The following is a 25,716-nucleotide window of genomic DNA, read 5'->3' on the forward strand; positions in this document are numbered from 1 at the left end:
AAATAAATAAAAATACATTTTAAAAGGTTGCTCGTCCCCATAAGCAACACACTCTGATACAGCACATGGCAGTGGTCTTCAGGGAGGCAGGGAGCCTCCTGAAGGAGTAGGAATGCCCCAGTGACAGCGGCCAGTATGATCAGATCTGGTCCTGGCTCTTCCAGAACCCCTAGGCACGTGATTTTGCCTCAGAAAGGTTCAAGTTATTCTTGTATAAAATGGAGGTAACATCACTTCCTTAGAGGTTGCTGTGAGGACAAAAGACCATTTCTTTTTTTCTTTTTTTTTTTTTTTAATTTATTTGAGAGACAGAGAGAGAGCATGCACATGCTTGAGCAAGAAGAGGGGCAGAGGGAGAGAGAGAAGGAAATAATCCCAAGCAGACTCCCCACTGAGTACAGAGCCCAACGCAGGGCTCCATCTCACATCTCATGAGATCATGACCTGAGCTGAAATCAAGAGACAGTTGCCCAAACAATGGAGCCACCCAGGTGCTCCCCCCAAAAGACCACCATTTCTAATGTGTGTCTACTATAGGACCCGGCAATAGTAGGTGTTAAATGCATTGTAGCTAACATGATAATTATTATTACCAACAATTGACTAGTTAAAGGAAGTAATTCACAAGTATCTGAAACTATGAATTGAAGGGTTGAGGCAAGGGTCCAAGTTCACTTCCATGATGGAGGGCCAAGACTGTTAGCTCCACCAGTGAGCTGTCCATGGCACTTTGCTCCTGATGAAGCACCTGCAGGATGGATTCCACCCCGACGACAGCTCTGTGTGACAGGCATCTCCATGAATTTAGAGCACAAACCACCACTGCCACTCAGCAACTAACAGGAAATGCGGCCGAGGGGGAAACCCAGGTTGAAATCTAGGAATGTTTCTCTTCCACTCACTAATTCACAGTGCCTCCTGGGTTGGGAGGGTGCGTGTCATGTCACATCCATTCCTACTACCTGCAGGTACCATAGTGGGAGCTCAGGGCTCTGAGGAACACAGGGACAGAGAGCCCAAGGGAGGGGATGCTAGCCCTCCTGCCCTGGCAGGTACTTCCTTCCTCATAGGGGTGGCTTGGCAGCCAACTGAAGGTAAGAGGGACACCTGGAGATGGGAGAGGCAGGAGAAACACCAATCACGGGAGCTTCAGAAGCCACCAGTGGCTCCCTACTCCATTCAGGATGAAAGCCCCAACTCCTAAGTCATACTTGGGGCCCTCCTGCGTAGCCTTAGGTCCACTGCTTTCCTCAGGCATCCCACAGCCAGGTATAATCAAGGCCACCCTTGATTAATCAAGGCAAGGTGGCGGGTGTGAACATCTGGATGTGCCAGAGCCCCAGGGCCTCAGCTAGTCCAGCCACCCTCCGAGTCCTGCTTCTCAGCACACAGACCCCAGCCAGCCCAAGTCAGACAGGCAAGGAGTGGCTGGAAGCAGAGTGTACAGTTGGGGGTAAGGGTCCAAGCACCTTCACCCAAATACACCTGCCTGCTGGCCTCAGAAAGTTCTCAATTCCCTCAGGGTCATCTAAAGTTCTCTCAGGCCCCAAACTCCACACTTTCTGCAGAGTGGCTCCAAGGGAGAATGAAAAGGGATGATCTTTTAAGGGGTAGGGAGGATTTGGCCCACTGAGGCCCCCTCTGCTGGGTGGAACCACTCCTGTGGGAGAGGTCAGCAGAGAGCTGCTAGAGCCCTAGCTCCCCAGGGAAAGTTCTTTCCTGCCCCTGCTCCTAGTTCTGAGGAGAGAATGGCACAAGGGGGTGGGAGCCCTTGGGTGTCTGTCCCCCGGCACGGCCAGCCTCCTGCTCCTGAGCGGAGTCCTGACCAGCATGCCTGCTTGCCGCAGAGTGGGAGCACAGTGTTTGGGGTCTAGCTCTGAGTGGTCTAGCCACCGCTGCAGAGGTTGGAGGATGCTCTGCCTCCTGGGTTGGCTGCAGGTCAGGGAGGGGCTGGGCTCTTGCAGATGGCAGAGGGACCAAGTCCATCCACACCTGCTGCACCTCTGCCATCTCTCAGGCCACCATCCTCACCTGTCTCTGGCTCTACAGAGATGGGATGAGGCAAGTCGACAGATGCCTTTCTAAGAATTTCCTTCCTAGAAAGTGTGGGGGTGGTCTGTCAGCAGGCCCCACTAACTCTTCAGACTCCAGGTGTACCACACCTGATACACAGTCACATGTGGGTCGTGTCTACTGGACCAAAGGGTAATGCTGATGGTGGCTTTTCTTTCTCCTTTGTCTTTTTCTTCTTCGTCCTCCACAACACCCCTTTGTTTACTTTTGTCCTCCCAGAAATCTTATTTCTGATATATAGGGACAGAGTCTGGGTGCAGGCTTACTCCTCCCCTGGGATTTTACGGCATACCTCAGAGATATGGCAGGCTCCATTATGGAGCCTGATTATGGCAATAAAGTCAAAGAAATTTTTTGGTTTCCCAGTGCATAGGAAAGCTGTATTTATACTATACTGTAGTCTATTAAGTGTGCAATAATAGCATGGTGTCTAAAAAAAAAAGCACATACCTTAATTTAAGAATACCTTATCACTAAAAAATACTAAGCTTTTCAGCTTTCAGTGAGTCCTCATCACTGAGCACGGATCGCCAGAACAAATACAATAATAAAAAGGTTGAGACAGGGCAAAGATTACTAAAACGTGACAGAGAGACACAAAGTGAGCAAACGCTGCTGGGAAAATGGTGCCCAGAGACTTGCTCAATGTGGGCTACCACCAACTTTTAATTGGTAAAGAACACAATTATCTGCAAAGTGCAATAAAATGAGGTACTGTCTGTATTTTGAAAAGTTTCAGACCTATACAGCTCGGTGAATAGTATCACTGCTCACCAGATTCCTCATTGCTAGGGTTTCGCCACGTCTACATGTCTATACATTGTCTCCGTGTCCATCCACACGCTGACATACACATTTTTCGGCTGAGGCTCTTGGAGAATTGGCTGCAGTCCTCCTGACATGTACCCCTCATACTTCGGCTGCATCTCCTTGGAACAAGGACATTGATATTTTGTGTCTCTAAACACAAACAACTACCACACTTGGGACACTTCACATCAATAGAATACTTTTCTAATAAAAAATCTACATTTGAGTTTTCCCCAGTTGTCCCAAAGGCATTCCCAGTCCCTCAACTCAGGATGTATTTGGTTGACGTGGCTCTTCATTCTCTTTTCATCTAAATTGGTCCCACCCTCTTATTCACCTTCTAGGACACTGATATTTTTGAAGAGTCCAGGACAGTTGCTTTGGGGAATGTTCCTCAATTTGGATTTGAATGATTATATCCTCATGATTAGATTTAGGCTAAAATTCTCAGTAGAGAAAACAATTCAGGTGATACAGTGCCCTTCTCAGTGTGTCCTGTGATCGGGGATCAGAAATTAAGGCGATGACCACTAGACTTCTCTACTGTGGAACAGGAGGTATTTTCTAGAGATGGCCCACCAATGTCTTCTGTCTTCATCTTCTGTTCATAAGGTGACAGGAAACCCCTCCCACACTGCAGGGAGGTTGATATCCCTTCCCCAGATGATGGGTGGAACTCTGTGACTGCTTTAATCTATAGAATATGGCAAGATGGACATCATGTGACTTTGGAGTCTAGATGATAAAACGCCTTGCACTTCCCCTTCCTGTCTGGGGACCTAGCCACCATGCTATGAGTAAGCCCACAGGTGAAGATTCTGCCCAGCTGATGTCCCAACTGTTCGCATCAATTGCCAGATGTATGAGTGATTCTAGCCCTCAGCCACAGTCGTCCTTGGCAATCAAGTCATCCCCAGCCTTCGCATCTTCCCAGATGAGGCCCAAGACATTGTGTAGCCACAAGCTATTTCCGCTCCCTGTCTGAACCCAACTCTCAGAATCCATGATCATAACAGAGTGGCTGTTTTATGCCACTACGTTTTGAGGTGATGTTTAGTTAGGAATATGTTTCTACAACCATATCCTTTTTCTTCTATAATTAATAAATGATCTGAGAAGTGATGCTATAATATGTGATTACCCTATTTCTCGACAGACTTTCATCCAATAGTTTTAAAGCAATTCATGAATTTTACCCGAATTATTATTACAATAGTGGCACAACTGATTATCATTCTTTCTATATTTATTAGTTGTCATTCTTGTAAAGACAGTTTCCTTTCCTGATTCTCTTTGATTTCTAAATATTTTTACATTAGTATGAACCTAGATACTTTTAAAAAAATTCAATGTATTATACTCCACTTCTGCCACTACTCATTTTGTTGCCTAAACAAGATAATCTAAATTTGGTGAGTGGGACTTCTTGCAACATGGCTCCTGTGTCCTTTGTAGATTCACAGGCCCTCACATTTTTAAAACACATTCTTAATTTGTCACCAAATAAGATGTTCTAGGCTCAGCTTCTCCATCTCCTGCTCCATTCTTGGACCAGGCTCTTTTCAGGGGGCACTGATTCCTTTCAGTTAGAAATGGTTATTTAGAAATCAAGATCTTGGAAAAAAGAGTACTTACTCCTGTGGGGGGAGGGGGTCTTTACTTAGGGGGGGTTCACCATGAGCTTGCGTTGATTTCTCTAATTCGGAAGCAGTACCACAGGGTGCTGCTACCTTCTCTCCCTCTGTTCCAAGTCTGCAGTTCCCTCTCGTCCAGGGAGAACTCCAGTTCCTCACATTAGTGCTCAGTCGTTCAATCACGTGATGCAAATAAAATAGTTTGGAATTGCTACACCAGTTCTGCTGATGAAAACCTACCACGTGAAATTCAAGATTTCTCTTCTTCGAATACACTTCATTGAGGATGTACAGAGTACTCTATTCAAAAGTTCCCTATATTTATTTGTAATTAAATGTTTCATTCTGAGATAATTATAGATTTATAGGTGGTCATCAGTAATAATACAGGAAATCCATATACTCTTCCCCCAGTTTCCCCAGGGTGAACATCCTGTAGTGCTCTAGGACAGTATCACAACCAGGAAAGTGACACTGATATAATCTTGTAGCTTTACTCAGATTTCCCTAGTTTTGCATGCACTCATTTGTGCATATTTAGTTCCATGCAATTCTATCACATGTACAGGTTCATGTAATCATCACCATTGCTGAAATATAGGATAATGCCACCATCCCTGCGGTCCCCTCTTGCTCCATCTTTATAATCATACTCATCTTCTTCCCCTCTACACCTACCTCCAATTTCCCTGACCCCTGACAACCATTAACCTGTTTCCCATCCCTACAGTTTTATCATTTCAAAAATGTAGAAATAGAATCACACAATATTTAACCATATGATGTGTTTTTTTTTTTAAATCAACATAATTCCCTGGACAGTCACCCAAGATTCATCTTTATATCAATACCTCATTCCTTTTTATTGCCAAGTAGTGTTCTATGTATGGATGTACCACTTTTGTTTATGATTCACCTGTTGAAGAGTATGTGGGTTGCTTCCAGCTTTGACTATCATGAATAAAGCTTCTATGAGTATTCGCTTTGTGTAAATGTTGTTTTTGCTTCTCTGGGATAAACGCCAAAGAGTGCAATTGCTGGGTTTTATGGTAACTGCACACTTAGTTTTATAAGAAATTGCCAAACTATTTCCAGAGCAGTTTTACTATTTTACATTCCCACTAGCAATACATGTGTGACCTAGTTTTTCCACATCCTTGTCAGCATTTGGTGTTGTCCCTATTTTTAATTTTAGCTATTTGATAGGTATGTAGGGATATAAAATTGTGGATTTAATTTGCATAGCTCTAGTGGCTAATGATGCTGAGTGTCTTTTCATGTGCTTATCTGCCATCTGTATATCCCCTTGGTTAATTTACCCAATTGGACTGATTGTCTGATTTAACTGGTGAGTTGTGGAAGTTCCTTATATATTCTAGATACCAGTCTTGAGTTTGAGATATAGTTTGCAAATATTTTCTCCCAGTCTGTAGGTTCCCTTTTCATCTCTACAGACTCTTTCATAGAATAAAAGTTTTTAATTTTGGTGAAGTCCATTGTGTCAATTTTTTCCTTTTACGGATCATGCTTTTGGTGGTTTTAATTCCAGTTTCCAAATGTTGTTACCATTACAGCAATCTCTTATACAATTGATTTTTGTATGTTGATCTTGTGTCTTGTGATCTTGCTAAATTCATTTATTAGTTCTAGGAGGCTTGTTGTTTGTTTGTTTGTAGTTCCTTAGGGTTTTCTATGTAGATGACCATGTCAATATGCATATAGGGACAGTTTCTTTCTTCCTTTCTAATCCATATGGCCTTTATCTTCTTTTTCTTATCTTACTGCAGTGGCTAGTGTCTTACCAGTGGCTTAACTCCAGGCTGTGTTTAAATGGTAAGAACAAATATCCTTGCCCTGTTCCCGAACGTGGGGGAAGGCATTCAGTACTTCATCATTACATAAGACATTAGATACAGACTTTTTGGTAATGCTCTTCCACAAGTTAAAGTAGTTCCTTTCTACTCCTAATTTTCTGAGAGTTTTTATCAAATATGGTTATTGATTTTTGTCACATATTTTCTGTATTAATTAATATGATCAAATGGTTTTTTCCCCTCTTACCTTGTTGATATGGTGGATTTCATTGACTAATTTTCAAACATTGACCCAGGTTTGCATGCCTGGAATAAACCCCACTTTATATACCCATGGTATATCTATATAAAATTGCTATTTTAGCAAATATTAGCAAATATTTTGTTGAGGATTTTTTGTCTAATTGAAGAGAGATATTGGTCTGTAGTTTCTTTTTGTCTTTAAATGGTTTGGTAATACTGTTTGTCAAGATAATACTGGCCTCAAAATGAGTTGGAAAGTTTTCCCTGATTTTGTATTTACTGGAAGAGATTGTATAAAATTGGTTTTAATTCTTCAATTGTTCAGTAGAAATCTCCAGAGAAACCATTTGTGCATGGAGTTTTTTCTAAAGTTTCAAAATCATGAAGTAAATTTCTTCCGTTGTTACAGAACTGCGAACTACTCAGGTTATCAGTTTCATCCTGGTTGTTTTAGTAGTTCGTGGTTTTCCAGGAACTGGCCCTTTATGCCCATGAGCATAAAGTTGTCACCTTACTCTCTTTCAATGGCTGTGGAGTCTGCAGGGATGTAACCTGTTTCTCTGATATTGGTGATTCATGCCTTCTCTATTTTTGTCGATCTTGCTAGAGGTTTATTAATTTTATTAAATTTTTTTCCAAAAACCAGCTTTTTATTAATTCTCTCTACTGTTTTTCTGTTTCAGTTATAGTGATTTCTGTTCTTATCTTTATTATTTCCTTTCTTCTGCTTGTTTTGGCTTTATTTCATTCTTCTTTTTCTAGCTTCTTGAGATAAAAACTTTAATATGAGACTGTTCCTTCTTCCTAATGTAAGCATTTACTTCTACAAATTTCCCTGTATCCTGCAAATTCTGATATGCTTTCAACTCTTTTAAATTTGGAAAGGTTTGTTTTATGACCTCAGATATAGTCTATCTTGGTTCCATAGGCACTTGAAAAAATATGGATTCTGTGAATGTTGGGAGTATTCTTTATATGTTGATTAGATCCTATTGGTTGGTTACATCATTTAGGAATGTTACATCCTTGATGATTTTCTCTTTAGTTCTTCTATCAGTTCTGAGAAAGGGATTTGATGTCTTCCTGACTATTATTTTAGACTTGCGTGTTTCTCCTTTCACCCCTACAGTTTTTCCTTCATGTATTTTAAGATTCTATTCTTTGGGGCATATACATTTAGGATTACTATATCTTCTTAGCAAATTGATCCTTTTATCCTCACATCATGTCCTTCCTTGTGTCCATTAATTTTCTTTGTTCTGAAGTACTTTATCCGATATTAATATAGCCACTCCAATGTTTTTGGATCAGTGTTTAAATATATTTTTTTCCCACCCTTTCATTTTCAACCTATGTCACTGCATTCAAACTGAGTTTCTAATCCACAGCTCTGTGTGTGTGTGTGTGTGTGTGTGTGTGTGTGTTTAATCTATTCTAGCAACCTCTGCCTTTAAGGTTATTATTGCCATGTTAAAGCTTCAGTCTACTGAAAGCTTTAGTACTACTAAAGCTACTTAAAGCTTAAGTAATTGCCATGTTAAAGCTTAAGTCATTTTATTATGTTTTCTGCTTATTCCCTGTTTCTCATTCTCCATTTCTCTTTCCTTGCCATCCTGTGGGTTACTTAAATATTTCATAGGATTCCATGTTAATTTACTAATTGTGCTTTTCAGTGTATCCCTTAATAAAAATTTCTTAGTGGTTACACTGAGTACTATAGTATACATATTCTACTGGTATCACTAATTTACCATATGGAGTATAGTATGGAAACCTTACTTCGATTTAGGTTCTTTTATACTTTCCACTTTTTAACACCTTTGCTATGAGCATATTTTTATACATATATTTGCCTCACATCAGATGGTGTTATATTTTTTGTTTCAACCACAAAATACGAGTTTAAAAACTCATGAGCAAAAGGATAATCTATTATATTGTCCATAGTTTTGCTTTTTCCATTGTTCATTCTTTCTTGTTCATGTTCCAAGATTACTTCTTTTATCATTTTATTTCTTTTTGAAGAACTTACTTTAGCCATTCTTACTTTTTAAGTATTTCACGTTTAAAGCAATCTCTAGATCCAATGTGGGGCTTGAACTCATAACCCTGAGACCAAGGGTTGCATACTCCACCAGCTGAGCCAGCCACTCACTTCAGCCATTCTTTAAGGGTAGATTGGCTAGCAACTCTCTTAGTTCTCTACAGTCAGACAGTATCTTTATTTCCTCTTCATTCTAAAGGATAGTTTTGCCAGGTATAGAATTCATAGTTATAGATTTTAATTTTCAGTACTTAAAAAACATGCCACTTTATTCTGGCCTCCATGGTCTTAAACGAGACCCCACTGTCATTCAGATTGGTGTTAACTTGTAAGGAATACAATGATTTTCTCTGATTGCTTTCAAGATTCCTTTGTCCTTAGTTTTCAGAAGTTTCATTATTATGGCTCTAGGTGTGTATTTCTTTGAATTTATCTTCTTTGGAATTTTGCTCAGCTTCTTGAATCAGAGCCTTTATTTGTACTATTCTGGTCTGTCGGGTTCATCTGAGGCCACAGGGGCTCTTGTTGATCCCTGCTGGGGTTGCCTGTGGGGGCAGAAAGTGCCTCTTCAGGCTGTGGGGACAAAGAGGGCTTCCCTGCCAGCCACTTATTAAGATGAGGATCCCTCCTACCAGTGTCAGGCCTGCCAGTGTCTCCAGGTGGTGGGAGTCTATGACCTACAGTACACAAAGACCACTACTCCAACAAGTTGTGGCAGGATGCCCCCAGATGATGCCAGTAGTCCACCAACGACTCTAAGTAGGAGAAAGGATTCTCTGGTTCACAAGTCAAAGAGCACTTCCCAGATCAGTGCTTCCTAGTCACGTGGGGTTTCCAGATGAGAGAGAGAAGTCTCTACACTTCTCTGTGGCAGGATTCCCCTTCTTGATGCTGTTGAACCACTGGGGTGTCTGGGTAAGGGAAGGGGGTCTCCTTTAAACAGGGAAGGGGAGTGCTTCCTGGTGCCACTGTCAGTTGTGCTTCCACGTGGTCTCCCTTCCTGGTGCCATTGGGCCTACTGAGTATGGTTGGCAAGACTCCCCCTCAATCTGCTGAGGCAATGAGCCTACCTGGGCAGCTGTCTGCCACAGGTTGGGGGATGAAGATACTGGTCCTGGGTTGCTGGCTGTCACTGGGTGGGATAGTCAGGAAGCACCCATGCCACTGTGTTGTTCCTCTAGTCCCAGAGTCCCTAACCAGTATCCCTTCCTTTTCCTACCTTTCAGACTTCTCCTATGGTTGCCTCTCAATTTATTTAAGGATACATAGTTGTACTCGGTGAGAAAGAGCAAGGAGAAATCAGTCTAGTCCTCTTGCCCACACTAGAAGTCCACCCAAATTAATACTGTTTCTCTGTGTGGAGTGGCATGTATCTGATATATAGCTAGGTTCATTTACTTCTGTTTGTACTAATTTTTATCTCCATCTTTATTTAATTTTTAAGTAACACACTAAGATGGTTCACAAGGCAACTATGTATAAAAGGCACACTCAGAGGTGTTCCATTCCCTTCCTTGTCCTCCTTGCCCATTTCCACTTACTCATGTGGGTAACAGTCTCATTAGTTTCTGGTCTATCCTTCCTAAGTTCCTTTTTGAAAACTAAGGAGATTCATACATTTCTGTCTTTTTTTCTTATTTCAGCAGAGGCCTGATTTTGGCCTCAGAATCTCAGTCAGCTATAGCCCAGTGACTTAAAATCTTCATAATCGGGATCTTCTTCCTACTGAAAGCCCTTCAGATGCCTCCCTGATTCCATTTAAACCCATTCCTCCATTCTGCTCACAATTCTCAATTTGTTGAGTCATTTGTCTGCTTCCCTTCTTTAAATTTTATTGATCCACGTTTCCTCATAATTCTTATTCTCCCTTCAATCACTAACATATTTGAGTCGATCTAAAAGAAAACAAGGATGTTTACCTTAATGGAATAAATGTATTCTGTTAGAGTTTGCTGTAAAATGAATTCCTGTGAAGTGAATCCCACTTTCCAATGCAGTATATTCTGGTATACTAAAGGGAAAGTGGTCATAGGGTATAACTAATACTGCATTTAAAAGAGCTGCCTATGTTTTTAAGATCACAAATTCAGGAGGAAAGTGAGATATTTTCAATAAAACACTGCTGACAAAACACAAAATGTTAACAATTATACTTCACCACACTTTTTTAAATGTCACAAAATACAAATACCAAAAATGACAACATAACACTGTCACAGTTCTGGCAGACTAATCTGTTACCTCATACACAGTTCCCACATATGGGCAAACATCCCTGGAGTCTTGGCAATTTAACTCAGTTTCTTCTCACTAGACTCAGAAGCCCTTCACACTAACTCTTCTTCCGGAAACCTCGGTTGTGGTTTTTGTATCATTTGAACCCACCAGGTCCCTTTCCAATACTGGTGAAAACTTGATTAGAAAGCAGTTTTCCCTCAAAGGTGGCTGGGAGCTCTCTTTTCATTTGCTCAAGAGGCACACAACAAACATTTACTGAGTATCCACAAAGGAACAGGCCGCAGGAGCTAATACTTCCATGCCTGGATATCCTGTAAGTACCATCATTCTGCGTTAGGTAAAGTCACCAGCTAATAACCAACAATCAGGAGTGAATCAGCAGATCCTACGATCTGTTCTATTCATTTTACTCCTGGCTGGCACTGACTTCAGATGCCACTAGCATATCTAAAATATTTGCCGAGTCTGACCATTTTAAAAGGAGACAACAATGAAATGACCTGTACTTCTCCTGGGAGAAGAGCAGAAAGCACAGGATCCTACAGTTTGCATGGTGATAATATTATGGTGATACAGTGCATGAATTCTTTATATCAGAGCATTTCAAATAAAACATGGGACACTATTTTTTAGAAGCCCTTTCATGAGCCATTTAACATGGGTAAATAACCTAACCGCCCTGTGTTTGAGTTTAAAATCTGGCACTGTAAGCTTCTAAGAACACTGAAACACCTCAAAACTGGTTTTGCTTTATTTAAAACTGCATAAAGCGTGATGCTATCAAGAGCCCTCACCACAAGCCCTGGAGGTCTTTAATGGCACTAAAAACTGGAACACTTTCCCCACATCATCACTGGTGCTCTCAGTGTCTGAGGGAAGGGTCTGATGTGGCTTTCAGACAGAGTGTGAGCCACGTGTCTGCACCTTCCCCCGCTACGTCTGCATGTGTCTAGTGAAGGGTCTGAGTTGCCGATGATGAGAAGACTGGAAGCCCTTCCCTCTGAAGGGCTGGCCCCTTGTGGGGAAAGGTCATCAGCCTCCCTCAGGACCAGCACTGGGGTGGGAGGAACTGTTCCTGCAGAGTAACCTTCTCCTCCCACTTTTTCCCTTCTCTGGATTCTGGATATCTGGTGCTGTGATGTGTGAATAAGCATCAATTCCTGACCAGGAGCTCAAATTAGGGCAAGAGATGGACCCATGTCAGGATGTGGTAGTCAACACTGCATTCAGCCAAGAGGATCCAGACAGGCTTCCTGGAGCAGGAAATGGTTGAGTTGTCTTAAAGAGGATACAGGAACTGACCAGGTGAAGTACAGGACACAGTGGGGGAAGCAGGTTGCAGATAAGGCCCAAGAAGGAGGACTGAGTGTAAATCAAAGCTCCTGCAGGACAGTTCTGCTGGTAGGAGAGCATGACGTGGGGCTGTGGGGCGAGCAGATGGCCTAGGGCTGATGCCCGGGACTGTGGAGTGCAGACTGTAAGGAGAGGTAGGGACCACCATTCTAGGTAGGGGATTGACTGCATCGGTAAGAAATCTGAACTCTGGGGACTGCCACTAAAGGCGAGGAAACCTTTACAGACAGCTGCTCTCAACTGGGTAACAGATGATGGGGCCATGGGGATGAACAGGACTATAACTTTTAACTTTTAACTATTTAGGAAGCACAGGAATGGGCTAAATGCGGGAAATACAGAGCCCAGCAGGCCTTGCATTTCCCAGTGGGGAAATGGGTCATGGGGGAGGTCCTCACTGCATGCTTCCAGGGGAGGAAGGCAGTGCATGGAGACATGCACCCTGGGAGGACGATGAGCCCAAGATATAGAAGTGCTGGCATTTGTGGCCTTGTGCAGCTCCTGGCACCCCCCCCCCCACCTGGCCCATCCTGTGCTCTTGGCACCCTGCACCAGTTTTGACTCTGTGAGGTTTTCCCCCCAAATCAATGACCCACTTTTGTTCCTAAGACTTCTTCCAGATTCAGTTTTACCATGAGCACTCTCACTGGCATGAGGACGGGAACAAAGCTGCAGGTACTCACTATATCTATGGCAAGTGTGAATGCTAACCAAAGAGCTTAATTCCACAGGCTGCCTTGAGAGAGACAGGCCAGAACAGCTGCAAGCTCCTGGGAGAAGCATCTCACAAGTGCAGGACATGATAGCAGAGGGTCTGGAGAGGACAGTCTGGCACACAACAGGCAGGGCAACATGGCCGTTTCTGCTAGGTTAGGGCCATTTCCGTTTTTGAAGGCACCACTTTCTACCTTTTTTTCCCCCCTTAAGATTGTTTATTTATTTATTTCTCTCTCTCTCATACACACACACACACAGGGAGAGAGCAAGCACAAGCAAGGGGAGTGGGAGAGGAAGAGGGAGAAGCAGGCTCCCCGCTGAGCAGGGAGCCCGATGTGGGGCTCGATCCCAGGACCCTGGGGTCATGACCTGAGCTGAAGGCAGACACTTAACGGACTGAGCCACCTGGACAACCCTCTTCCTCCCCTTTAAAAAGATAAACAAATCACAGCTTGAACAGTGGAGGCCAGACTAAAGATTCTAGAATCAGCCATCTATCAGTGTAACTCCCACTTCCACCACTTAGGAGGCTGTGTTGTCTTATACAAACTACTTATAGTCCCTCAGGTCCTAAATCCTCACCAGTCCAATGGGAATGAATGCATCCACCTTATAAAGCCTCAGGGCAAGGGTCTGGTTCTTAGGCACTCAACAAAGAGCTATGGATGGCTCCTGCAAAGCTGGCATAGGAGAGCAGCAAGGCCACAGCTCTCTGGGAGAAGTCATTTTACCTGCTCTGCGGTGATGGCCACCAGGGAGTGCAGAGCCAGCAAAGCAGCATGGACGGTCGAGGTCTTATCACTGCATCCCAGCCAGACCAAGCCCTGCAGATTAGGTTCCTCTGGCTGACCAACCTGAACCAGTGCTCAGCTGAACTGGCATCTCGCAGCCCGAATCAATAGCAATAGTCAGGATGGGAACTGAGTGCACAGGAGGTCTCTCTGACCCCAGACAATGAAGTCTTCCTTCCTCAGCATTCACACTGCCAACACCACTGGTGACAGTGGTGAGAGGCATGCAGTGAAAAATGGATTTGAAAGAATGAACAGATGTGGCAAGGCAGGGAGAGAAAGGGAAAAAGACAAAGCCTATATGTAATGCACTTGGGCAATCACCAGGTCTTGTTCGGGCGACATGGGAAGAGCAGGCAGCGCCATGGCCTTGTACTGGCTCCAGCATGGTTTCTCATCCATAGGCGATGACAGGGCCTGGGGAGTCTGCGTGCAGTCTCTGAATAGCCGAAACACACTACAGCCTGAACCGCTTTGCGACCTTTGATGTTCCATGTGCTGGGAAATGGCTAGTGGAGGTACACGGAGGTACTCATATGGCTGTGGCTTCTCATGACCAGCTGTGTCCAAGTAAGCAGCAAGAAGAGCTGCCCCAGAGTCCATAGTCTCTCATGGTTCACCTCCCCTTCCAATTTCCCTCAACTCCCTTCTCCTAAACAATCTGAGGGTTTTGAAGGGGCGAGGGTGGGAGGTTGGGGGAACCAGGTGGTGGGTATTAGAGAGGGCACGGATTGCATGGAGCACTGGGTGTGGTGCAAAAACAATGAATACTGTTATGCTGAAAAAAATAAATTAATTAAAAAAAAAAGAAGAAGAAGAGCTGTCCCAGGATTATAGACTTCTGTCACTCCTGCCCAAAGGAGAGGGAAAGCAGGCCCCATCCAAAAAAAAGACAGGCCTAACCTGATAAACACACTAAGACATGACTTTAGAATGAGGGAGGGAAGACCCAAGGGGAGGACTGAGTGGGAAATTAGTAGCACCCTTCCTCAAGTGGACCACAGCCCAGGGAAAGAGTCAGTGGTGATGGGGCAGCATCCGTGATTGGTATCCACCTGACAGGTGTCTCCTTTGGCCCCTAGGCTTTCAAAGATAGGCAAGAAGACCTGAGCTCTGCAAAGATCTAAGTCAAGCCCCTGGGAGTAGGCACTGTATGATCTCGGAGTTCCTAATAGCTCAGGAAAGGGAAGATCTAAACATGGGAGTGCCTGGGGTCCTCACACTGGAAGAAAGATTTTAATGAATTCCTAGCTCTTACCCAAGATGCTAAAACATTGCTTCAAAAATGGTGGTCTATTCTAAAATCACCTGTGTGTCCACCTAACCTGGACTAGATGGCCCCACCTGGTCTAGGACTCCCCAGGAGAAATCTATCATTTGGAACAGGTACCTCAGTTGATAATGAGGCCTACAATGTTGCTCTAGAGTGGGGTCTCTCACCTCAGCACTGTCAATGTGTTTATTCCAGTAACTCTTTGTTGTGGGGCTGTCCTGGGCACTGTATCCCTGACCTCTACCAACCAATGCCAACCGCCCCCTCCCCCAGTCATGACAGGCATTAGGTCCAGACACCAGCAAATGTCCTCTGGAGGGCAAAATCACCTGTCAAAAACCACTGCTCTATAAGAAGAGGAAGCTAAAGAGGGATAGGAGCCTTCAAAAACTCATTTCTGAGAAATACAATAAAAAATGAGCTCAATAAAAGAGAGGGGGATAGAGAGTTGTACTGAGGCCTAATGCACCTAAAAATCATGACATGCCCCTGCTTGCGAGTCCCTGGAGAGGCAAGTCAGATTTCCTGGGGAGGGAGAGCAGGGAGAAAGAGTTCAGAGGGGGTTTCTGCCACATGCAGGTGCCCTGGGAGCCCCTGGTCTATGGGGTCAACACATCTCTCAGGGAAGGGAGGACACAGGACCCACTGGGAACACTAAGGAATGGCTCAGCCTATAAGAACAGGGTCAGAAAAGCTGAGGCCCAGGTAAGCTAAGCCATTGGGAAAATGCTAAGGACAAAAAAAGGGCTTTTAAAATTGGATCAGGAACGATAGGAACAAGAAGGGATAGGCCCATATTGGGGTGAAAGGTGTTCAGTTAACAGATGACGGAGAGAAAGAACTATAAACTCCCATTTTCTATCAAGGAGAACAATCTTCAGACTGAAAAGGTTGAATCAAACACTGATATGAGGGAATTGAAACGCGAGACGGAGACGAGATTGTGAGAGAACATCTAGTCACACTAAATGAATTCAAATCTCCTGATCCAGATGAATCACATCTCAGCTCTGAATTAACTTACAGAAGAGACATGCTCGTTGCTGGCAATCTCAAGGACTCAGAGAAAATGAGAAGATGCCCAAGATGAGACAATGTCCAATTTAGCAAAGGGGAGAAAAGGTGGATTTTGCAAACTACAGACTGGTGAGCTAGACACAGATCCCTGAGAGAATTCTATGGTCTAAGTACTCAGAAATGGAAGTCACGCCCCCCCCGCCCCGAAGGAAGCCTAGGTTGGTGGGAAACAAGGTATCCAGACACACTTCCATGCTCTTGTCATAAAGTCATTCTACTGCCTAGAATAATGGAGAAATCCCCCCCAGAGTGATGGGAACACTGCCTACAGTGATGGAGATACTCACTGCCCAGAGTGTGGGGACACCAGCTAGAGCAATGGGGACACCACCCAGAGTGATGGGGACGCTGCCTACAATGATGGAAATACTCATTACCCAGAGTGATGGGGACACTGTCCAGAGTGTTGGGACATCACCTACAGTGATGGAGATACTGTCCAGAATGTGGGGACACCACCTAGAGCAATGGGGATATCACCCAGGGTGATGGGGTCACTGCCTAGAGTGATGGGGACACTGCCCACACTGATAGAGATACTCACTGTCCAGTGACCACAGTGATGGGGACACAACCCAGGGTGATGGGGTCACTGTCTAGACTGTAGGGACACATGGCCCAGAGTGATAGGAACACTGTCCAGAGTGATGAGGACACTGCCTACAGTGATAGAGATACTCACTGCCCAGAGTGATGGAGACACCAATCAGAGTGATGGAGACATAGCCCAGGCATGAGGGAGATACCACCCACTGTGGGGACACTGCCCAGAGTGATGGGGTCACTGACTAGACCACAGGGATATATGGCCCAGAGTGATGGGGACACTTCTCAGAGGGATGGAGACATTGCCCAGAGGGACGGAGACATTGCCCAGAGTGGTGGCGACACTGCCCACAGTGATGGGGTCATTGACTTGAGTGTAGGGACATATGGTCCAGAGTATGGGGGTACTGCCCAGAGTGATAAGTACACCATCCAGAGTGATGGGGTCACTTTCCAGAGCAATGGGGACACCACCTAGGGTGGTGATGACACTGCCTACAGGGATGGAGACACTTCAGAGTGATGGAGGCATGGCCTATAGGGATGGGGACACTGTACAGAGTGATAAGTACATCACCAAAAGTGATGGGGATACTGCCTACAGAGATGGGGACACTGCACAGAGTGATGAAGACACTGCCTACAGGGATGGGGACACTGCCCAGAATGGACTCTGCTCAGTGAGATTCTGCCCTATGATGCACCTGTGGGAGGACCAAACAGCAGAAGGGACCTGGAGTAGCACTCCTATTCTGCAAAGTCTGGAGAGTGAGGACAGATGTTGACTATAGAGTGTGGCATCTTCCTTCTGACTCAGCATCATTATCCATGACTTGAAAAAAGGAGTGGCAGCATACTGATCAAATCTGCTGATGACATGAAGTTCAGAGGGAGACCTAATATGTTGAATGGGTAACAGGATCTAAACACATCTCAAATGCTAAGTACAGCGCTGTCTACTCCAATGAGATGGAAATTAACAGGGTTAGGGTCCAAATCCAGCAGCCATGTGCATGCAGAACAAGGCAGTGCACACACAGCCCAGCAATGCACACAAAGCCCAAAGGAGCTGAGTCCAAACGAGACAGCCAAACACAGCCCAGGCAGTGCTGCCAGGAAATGTCCCCTCGGGAGGGTCTGTGGGGGTGACGGCACAGCCCTATCCCACCCCCCACCCCTTCCGCCTTTGCACGCTGGCTTCAGTTCTAGAGCCAGCAGAGACAGGGACAAGTTAAAACCTACCAAAAGGAGAACAGTTAGATTGCCCCACTGGGAGGAAAGCCTGAGAACTGGGGTGATGGTTTCACTGGGGAGGGACAGGAAGAAGGCTAGTTGTCTCCTCTTTGGCACACCACACAGGCTCGTTCTGTCTGGCTCTGTGACAGCTGTTACTCTGGAAGGTGTGAACAGAACCAGTGGGTGGTAGTTACAGGCAGGACCCCTGAGTGGACCCCACAGTGAGGCACAACCACAGCTGTCCATTAACAGCACGACTGTCCGAGGAGGAGGGGCACGGCTAATACCCACACATGCTGTGACGGGCATTTTCACGTGTCATCTCATGCAGACCTTAGCAACAATCCAACGAGGCTGTGCTTATTATTCCCTGAAGAATGAGGAACTCAGGCTCACGCAAGTTAACCCATTTGCCTAAGGTTGCACAGTTAGCAAGAGCTGAGGTAAGCAGTCACCAGGGGTGAGCCCCAATCCCATGCTTTCCAACCTGTGGTGTCCAGTCAGGGCCTGACTAATCAGCAGCTGAGGAGACAGCAGGAAAACATCCTGCGCCAGGGAAGAGTCCCTCCAGGCAGGAGAATCAACAGTGATTATAGTGCATAAACAGGCCTGCATAAAGCAATGAACATGATCACTTAATTAGTAATAAAAAAGTACAAATTCAAAGACCAATTTTTGCCCATCAAATTAACAAACTTAAAAACCAATGAAAATGGGGGAAGGGAGAGAGAGCTTTAAGTGCTTTCCTAATAGGAAAAAAAAATCGTATTTGCAGAGGCAGTTGTCAAAAGGAGAGAAAAAGAGGCCAACAAAGTTATGAGGAGCTGCTCTGCCATATTAATTGAAGAAATGCAAAAATTTGAGGCTGATAAAAGGCTGTGATGGTATAGGTATGGGTAGGGGACTCTCAAGCCAAAATTCTGAAGAGAAATTGGATGTCTCCATTAAAATTCATTGTGAAAGACTGAAGAACCCTAAATGTCCGTTAACAGGAAGATGGTGAAATACATAATGCCAATTCCCGCTATGTAGTCATTAAAGGGACAGGTAGATCTGATGGACAAAGGGAAGTGATGTGCAAAGTTGTCGGAGAAGTACTTTTAGATTCAAGAAGCAAGTTAGTAAAGAATAAACTCTGACCCCAGCTGTAAAAAACAAACTATGTCTGTGTTCATCACAGAAATAAGGCTGACAGTTGCAGGGGATGGCTGGAAGCACATTTACGAGTGTTCCTGCTGGAGAACTGGGGCCACACTTTGCATGCTTTCATGGAGCTTGAACTTCTTGCAAACACGCATTACACTGGTAATTAATTTTAAAAAGAAAAAGGAAAAGAGCCCATGTTGCTGAAGGAAAGGAGGCTGGTGCCATTATGTATTGCAGAAAGAAGTGTGCATTGTTACTACCCCTGCTGCACGGCAGTCCGGCAAGGTGTAGCCGCCAAGCCTATCCTTTGGGCTCAGCAACTGTAATTCTAAACATTTTTCCTGAGAAAAAAGCTGAATTCAGGTAGCTTATAAGGATAAGCCCCCCTTTTTTTTCCTAATAGGAAAAGCCTAAAGCAATGTAACAATGCAGTGATCGAAGAATAGATTATGGCACGTTCATAACAAGGAGTAGTACACAACTAATTAAGTGTAGAAATAGGTTTGATGTGGAAAAATGGTTCAGAATAGACTGTTTCAAAATGGTTACCAAAGAGCATCATGGTTATGTTCCCATTTTTGCAAATACAGGTGACCCCTGAACTATGCGGAGTTTAGGTAGTGATGACCCCCTCCTCCTCCAGAGTTGAAAATCCATGTGTAAATTTTCCACTACCCAAAAACTTAACTACTAGTATCCTATTATTAACCTGAAGCCATACCGATAACACAGTTGATGAACACATACGTTGTATGTTATATGCTTTATACGTTCACAATAAAGTAAATTTTAAAAAAATGTTGTTGAGAAAATCATAAAGAAAATACATTTACCATACTGTACAGGAGAAAATCTGTGTATTAAGGGGCCAATACAGTTTAAACCCATGCTATTCAAGGGTCAACAGTATTATAACATAGCCAATATTACCATAACAGAAACAGGTTTTGGCAGTGTCTACCAAGGTGCTAACAATATTACCTCTCTAAACAATCTATTTGGCAAATTTGATTTTATTCTTTGGGCTTATATGAAATTTTTGGTTTTTCTACTGTGAACACCTGCTACTTAAGAAGTCAGTATAAGCTCAGTGGGTTAAGCATCCAACTCTAGATTTCGGCTCAGGTCATGATCTTAGGGTCATGAGATTGAGCCCTGCATCAGCCTCTGCACTGGGTGTGGAGTATGCTTAAGACTCTCTCTCTCTCTCTCTTTCCCTCTGTCTCTCCCCCCTCCTCAAAAGAGTAGAGGAAGGAAGGAAGGAAAGAGAGAAAAGAAAGAAAGAATAAGCAATTTTTTAAAAGGGCAGTGATGCCCCACAGCCAGATAGGCTCCAAGCAGACAACTGGGTAATTCCCTCGATGCCAAACACCAAAGCAGGGTTTTTATAACAGAGGTCTGGTTTCCCTGCCAGCACCCCACGCCATGCGGTTATACTCCAAGAACCACCTCCACTTACTGCCATGCACCTAAGCCCAAAGTGCTGCTGACTGCTGTGGGCTGTCTTCTGTCCTGATTGCTGAGCCACCATGTCAGACATCTCTGTCTCTCGGGCACTGAGTCTGCTCTGGGGACAAAACAGTGAGTTAGGTGGCAGCCCTGCACAGAAGGAGCAGCAGGAAGTGGTCAAAGAAGGCCTCTAGGGTGATCCTAATGTCAGGAAAGAGGCCATGTGGCCCGAGCATGCCAGGTGGACATGCAGCCAAGACCCAGACCACAAAGCCCTGCGGCCCGGCTCAGGAATCCCAGCCTTCTTCTGAATGCATCAGTGAGGTGTTGATAGGCTTTAGAAATGGTCTTCCTGCAATAAGGAGATAGCAGATCATAGGTGGAGAATCTGGTAAAAAGATACCACTGGGGAGATGATGGCTTCAGTTCAAGAGAGAGAGGAGCAAGGGGCCACCATTGTGGCAGGAGGACAAAGAACAGGAGCTATGAGCTCAGTAACCGGGACAGGACTTGGTCACCAGGACAGTGGGATGGGCAGAGCACCAAGAGGGAGAGATCAAAGGGTAACCTTGGACTCTGTTTGCAGCATCCCACCATCTTCACAGCCAAGGGCTGAAGGAAAGGCCAAAGGCATTCACCTGATCCAATCAAGCTGATCAAAACGAGGAAGGGAAGAGCCTAGAAGGAAAGGAAAGAGAGAGGCTGCAGAGTGCCTATTTAATTAGAATTATTTGTTTAACTGGGTCTTTTCTAGCAGGGATAGGTGGTAACCCGAATACATGATGGACAGGCACTTCTGGCTCTTCAAGCTGTAAGGACCTATTTAGGAGACTAAATGCGCCTTGGGAAAACCAACAGACAATAACCACGGTGCAGGAAGTGCTGCATGTTAATGCCACTACTACCAGAAATGGTGCAGAAACCACTTCAAGAGGAGACAGAGATTGAGCCCGAGCTTAAAAGGACCCTAGCAACAGTCATGGAGGGAGCAACATAAATCCGCAGCTGTTAACAGTGACTTAACCACCGAGGTTCCCTCCTCTGCCCCCACCCCTGATCATTTTGCCTCCCAATGAGGTATGCAGCTGGCTCTTTCCTTCTCTGGACCAGGTTCCACACCATGAAGAAGAAAGATGAGAATATAAACCTGAGGAGTTTTTGCAACAAGTTGCTGGCATAAAAAAAGGGGGTAGGGTCTGTTCTGAGTGACAAAAGATTTGAAAGCCTAAGAACCAATTTTAACATTGCAACTCCAGTGAATCCTGGCTTATAGCCGCAACAAACAAGCACAGACAAAAACACGGGGAAAAGGTATTTTTGAGGAAATCAGGGAAGTCAATGTTAATTCTCTGAGGCAAGAAAACAATATTGTAGTTATGTAACAGAATGTCTGTATTTTTCAGAGACACATCCTGAAGTATGTAGTGGGAAATGTCATGGTCACAGGGAGTTGCTTCAAAGCAAAGAACAAAAGAGGAAAAAGAAATAAACATGAGCAAAATGTGGCAAAATTGTTAAGTTTGGGGGACAGGCACAGAGAGGTTAATTATACTATTCTACTGTTCTGCTTAATATAAATTCAGATTTATATATATTAATTTATATATATTTATATAAATCATTTATATAAATATATATATTTATATATGTTAATATAAATACAGATTTATTTTTTAAAGATTTTATCTATTTATTTGAGAAAGAGACACAGAGAGAGTGTATGTGTGAACCTGAGCAGAGGGAAGGTTCAGAGGGAGAGGTAAAATGCTGGAATCCCAAGCAGACTTCCTGCTGAGAATGGAAGTCCACATGGGGCTTGATGTCACAACTCTGAAATCATGACCTGAGCCCAAACCAAGAGCTGGAAGCTTAACCAACTGAGCCACCGAGGCACCCCCATCGTAGATCATTTTAATACAGTTTCTTTTTAAGATTTTTAAAATTTATTTGAGGGGGAGAGAACATGAGAGAAAGAGAGTGCATGAACAGAGGGATGGGATAGAGGAAAAAAGGAGACTCCCTGCTGAGCAAGGAGCCTGATGCAGGACTTGACCCCAAGAACAAGACCCTGGGATCGTGACCTGAGCTGAAGGCAAATGCTTAACCAACTGAGCCACTCAGGTGCCCTGTTTTAATACAGTTTCAAAGAGTACTCTGAGCAGCTGCCCGGGGTGGCTGACTGATGAACAACTGACCCTTGCATTTAGGCTGCCTGGGCCCACCGACAGCAAACTGAGGGCTGTGATCCCAAATCAGTCACGTGACCACTGCTGCCCATTTCAAACCTGTTTCTTTTCCTATACAAAGGGGATGGCAGCGTTCCTACCCTATGGGACTGCCTTGCAGATGTGATAAATGAAAACATGTGATGCGTTTGGGACACAGCTGGCCCTTTGACAGCAAGGATTCACACAAGATCAGCTGTCATTTTATCGCTCAGCTCACTGGGTCACTGTGCAGGCCTAAGGAGGCATTTCAGGTGAGGTGTCTGGCCAGTGCTTTGCGCAGAAGAAATGGTCAGCAAATGTTAGCTATGGAGCACCGAGAAAGCCAGCCTCAGAGATAGACAGTTTTATAGCAATATGCTATCAGTGCCTTTAACTCCCCAAACCACCCTGCAAGATGAGAACTCCTGTTGCTGCTTTATAGACATGGATTCAGGAAGACCTAAATCTTGGACCCGGAGTTGAAGGGCTGTGAAACCCTGTGCCATCCCTTAACCTCTCTGAGGATCCTCGGTCCCATCTACCATGAACACTCCTCCCCACCCACACCTAAGCGACACAACTCAGGCACCACAGGCAGCAGCAAGGAGTAGTGCAGCCTGTCCGCGGGGCCCCTGGCGCAGACATCTCTTCCAGGAAAGCCACAGTCACTTCACATACCCAGCAGAGGTGGTAGTCTCTGCTCCCTCCTCACCTCACAGGTTAGTGTGAGATAAAGAGAGCATTTCCATAAAGATGAGACTATGAGGTACAGAAACACACCGTTAGCAAACAGACGAGAAGGAATGTGCAGAGTAGATACGGGGAATGTGGGACCAGGAGGCAGTGGGAGCGGAGCTGGTGGAGGAGCCAGTGGTGGTGGCAGAACCCAAGATTGAACGGCATCCAGCCCTAGAGCCTGTGATTAACTCTCTATGGTGGAAAAACTAAGACTCACAGACACAGCTGCAAGGGACCAGAGTCCTGGTATATTATTAATTAGCTATATGACCTCTGGAGACAATGGGAGCAACAGCAGTTATCTCATTAGATTTGGCTGGTAACAGTAATGGCAGGTACCATTTATACCACAGTTGTATTACAACGGACTAGGTCCTATGTCACGTCCTTTATTATGGTGAAAATGTAATTACTACTGTCCCCATTGTAAAGATGAAGACTCCCAAGGTTCCAGGGCTTAAGTGACTTGATCTTGCCTATAAAGCCAGTGGGTGGTGAAGTTGTAATTCAAACCCGGGTCCCTCCAGATTAAAAACCCAGTGCTTGCAGCCACACCAAGTGATTCTCAAACCATTTAGCTGCCTTAGGGCCTTTTCTTATCTGTGAAAATAATTGGATTGGATCAATGGTTCTCAATTTCTTTGTTTCCCTTCAAAAGACCCGGGTCCCACCAGCACAGGTATAAAAAGCGCATTCTCACTAAGAAAGGCTGTCCTAAATCTCCAAGCAGTATGTTCTTTCACTTACAACTTCTAGTACACTGTTGAGAACACACAAAATGGCCATTTTTATGCTGATACCCTTAGGAAAAAGTGGTACTAGCTGGGTAACAGGTGTACAGGTGTCCTTCTTTAGCCACCTGCAGAAGAACTTCTGGACTCAATAATCTTCAAAAGTCTCCTGGGCTCGGAGCTGTTGGGTGTAGAACTGTTCTTCACAGTGATCAGGAGTGGGCTCCTTCCCCACTTGGGCGAATTTCTTGCAGCACTGCTTTTAGGTCACTGTTATCTGTTCCCTCTTCTAAATTCCCACTGCTCTGGCGCCTCTCCCTGCAGGCATGTCACTCTGGGACCACTTGCCATGCCACAGTCTTGCATCCTAAGTGGTGAGCCCCTGCCTGCCTCTGGTACCAACACTGAGCTGACACAAAGCAAGCCTCCCCACACTCAGGAGAAATGCCTGCTGGCCACTCAGAGCACTCAGCGGTCAGCATTTCTTCCAACAAGACATACCACCCACTCACCGTATGGCTGGAAGTCACTCCACCTCCAGAGTCAGAGGCTGACTCTCCCCAGTGAAAGCAGCCCTTACCATTGCATGCCCTCTCACTCCCTTGGGGACCTACCTTCCACTGGACCCCTCAGGGACACATTATGAATTCTCCTCCTCCCATAAATATGATCAAATCATTCCCTCTTCAACCACCAATGTTCTCTCTCTCCCTCTCTTTTTAAAAGACTTTATTTATTTGACAGAGGGAGACCGAGCAAGAGAGGGAATACAAACAGGGGGAGTGGGAGAGGGAGAAGCAGGCTTCCCACAGAGCAGGGAGCCCAATGTGGGACTCAATCCCAGGACGCTCGGATCATGACCTGAGCCAAAGGCAGACAGTTAACGACTGAGCCACCCAGTCGCTCCCAGTGTTCTCTCTTTGAGGAAACTTCTTGAGAGAGTGGTCTATACCTGCTTCCTCAACTTTCCACACTTACTGCAGCCCTAACCCCACATCCAGCTTCAGTCTCCACGTCAATACTGGAAAGGCTCTCTCAACGCAACTCACATGTCCTTCAAAGCACAATCAAGAGGCTTCTCCTCTAGCCCTACCCTGGCCCGCAGCATTTGGCACTGCTGACCACCTTCTCTCAAATCTTTCTTCCTAAACTGATTCAGGAGGTAGCGTGGCATGGTGGGAACGGCAGAGACTTAGGGGCTCTGACTTCATCCATCAGCTGCATGGTTTCTGGCAGCTCATTTAACCTGATTCCCAGTTTCTTCATTTGTAAAATGTGTAATATAATCTACCTTGCAGGGTTGCTGCAAGGATTAGCGATAATTTATGTAAAAGAGCCTGGCACATAGCAGATGCTCATAACATCGCGGTGGCTGTCATCTTGTGGGACGCGGAACTCCATGTCTGACACTCTCAATCACCTGCTGGCCATCTCCACCTCATATGTGCAGGTCTGAAATTAAACTCACGACCTTCCCCAAGTGCCATGGCTCACCTGAATTTTTCTCTTTCTCCTAATGGCACCATTATTCTTCCGGACATTCAAATGCAACTCTTTCTCCAGCTGACAGCTCTCTTCAAGAACTCCCAACATTAT

General features: G+C 44.9%; 1 protein-coding gene across 6 annotated transcripts in view; it reads right to left on the reverse strand.

Moving 5' to 3' along the window:
* CHCHD6 (coiled-coil-helix-coiled-coil-helix domain containing 6) overlaps nt 1-25,716 on the reverse strand; it is a 244,154-nt gene that overhangs the window by 77,330 nt on the left and 141,108 nt on the right. For 2 of the 6 annotated variants that reach the window (XM_013055290.2, XM_013055304.2), the window contains exon 6: nt 20,455-20,562. The exons of the other annotated variants lie outside the window; for them this stretch is intronic. In XM_013055290.2, the coding sequence (XP_012910744.1) occupies nt 20,455-20,562 (108 nt within the window). The remainder of the gene's footprint in view (nt 1-20,454; nt 20,563-25,716) is intronic. 6 annotated transcript variants of the gene reach the window in all.

This window comes from Mustela putorius, unplaced genomic scaffold (assembly GCF_011764305.1).
Source record: "Mustela putorius furo isolate JIRA1106 unplaced genomic scaffold, ASM1176430v1.1 tig00003850_pilon_pilon_pilon, whole genome shotgun sequence".
NCBI classification, from domain to species: domain Eukaryota; kingdom Metazoa; phylum Chordata; class Mammalia; order Carnivora; family Mustelidae; genus Mustela; species Mustela putorius.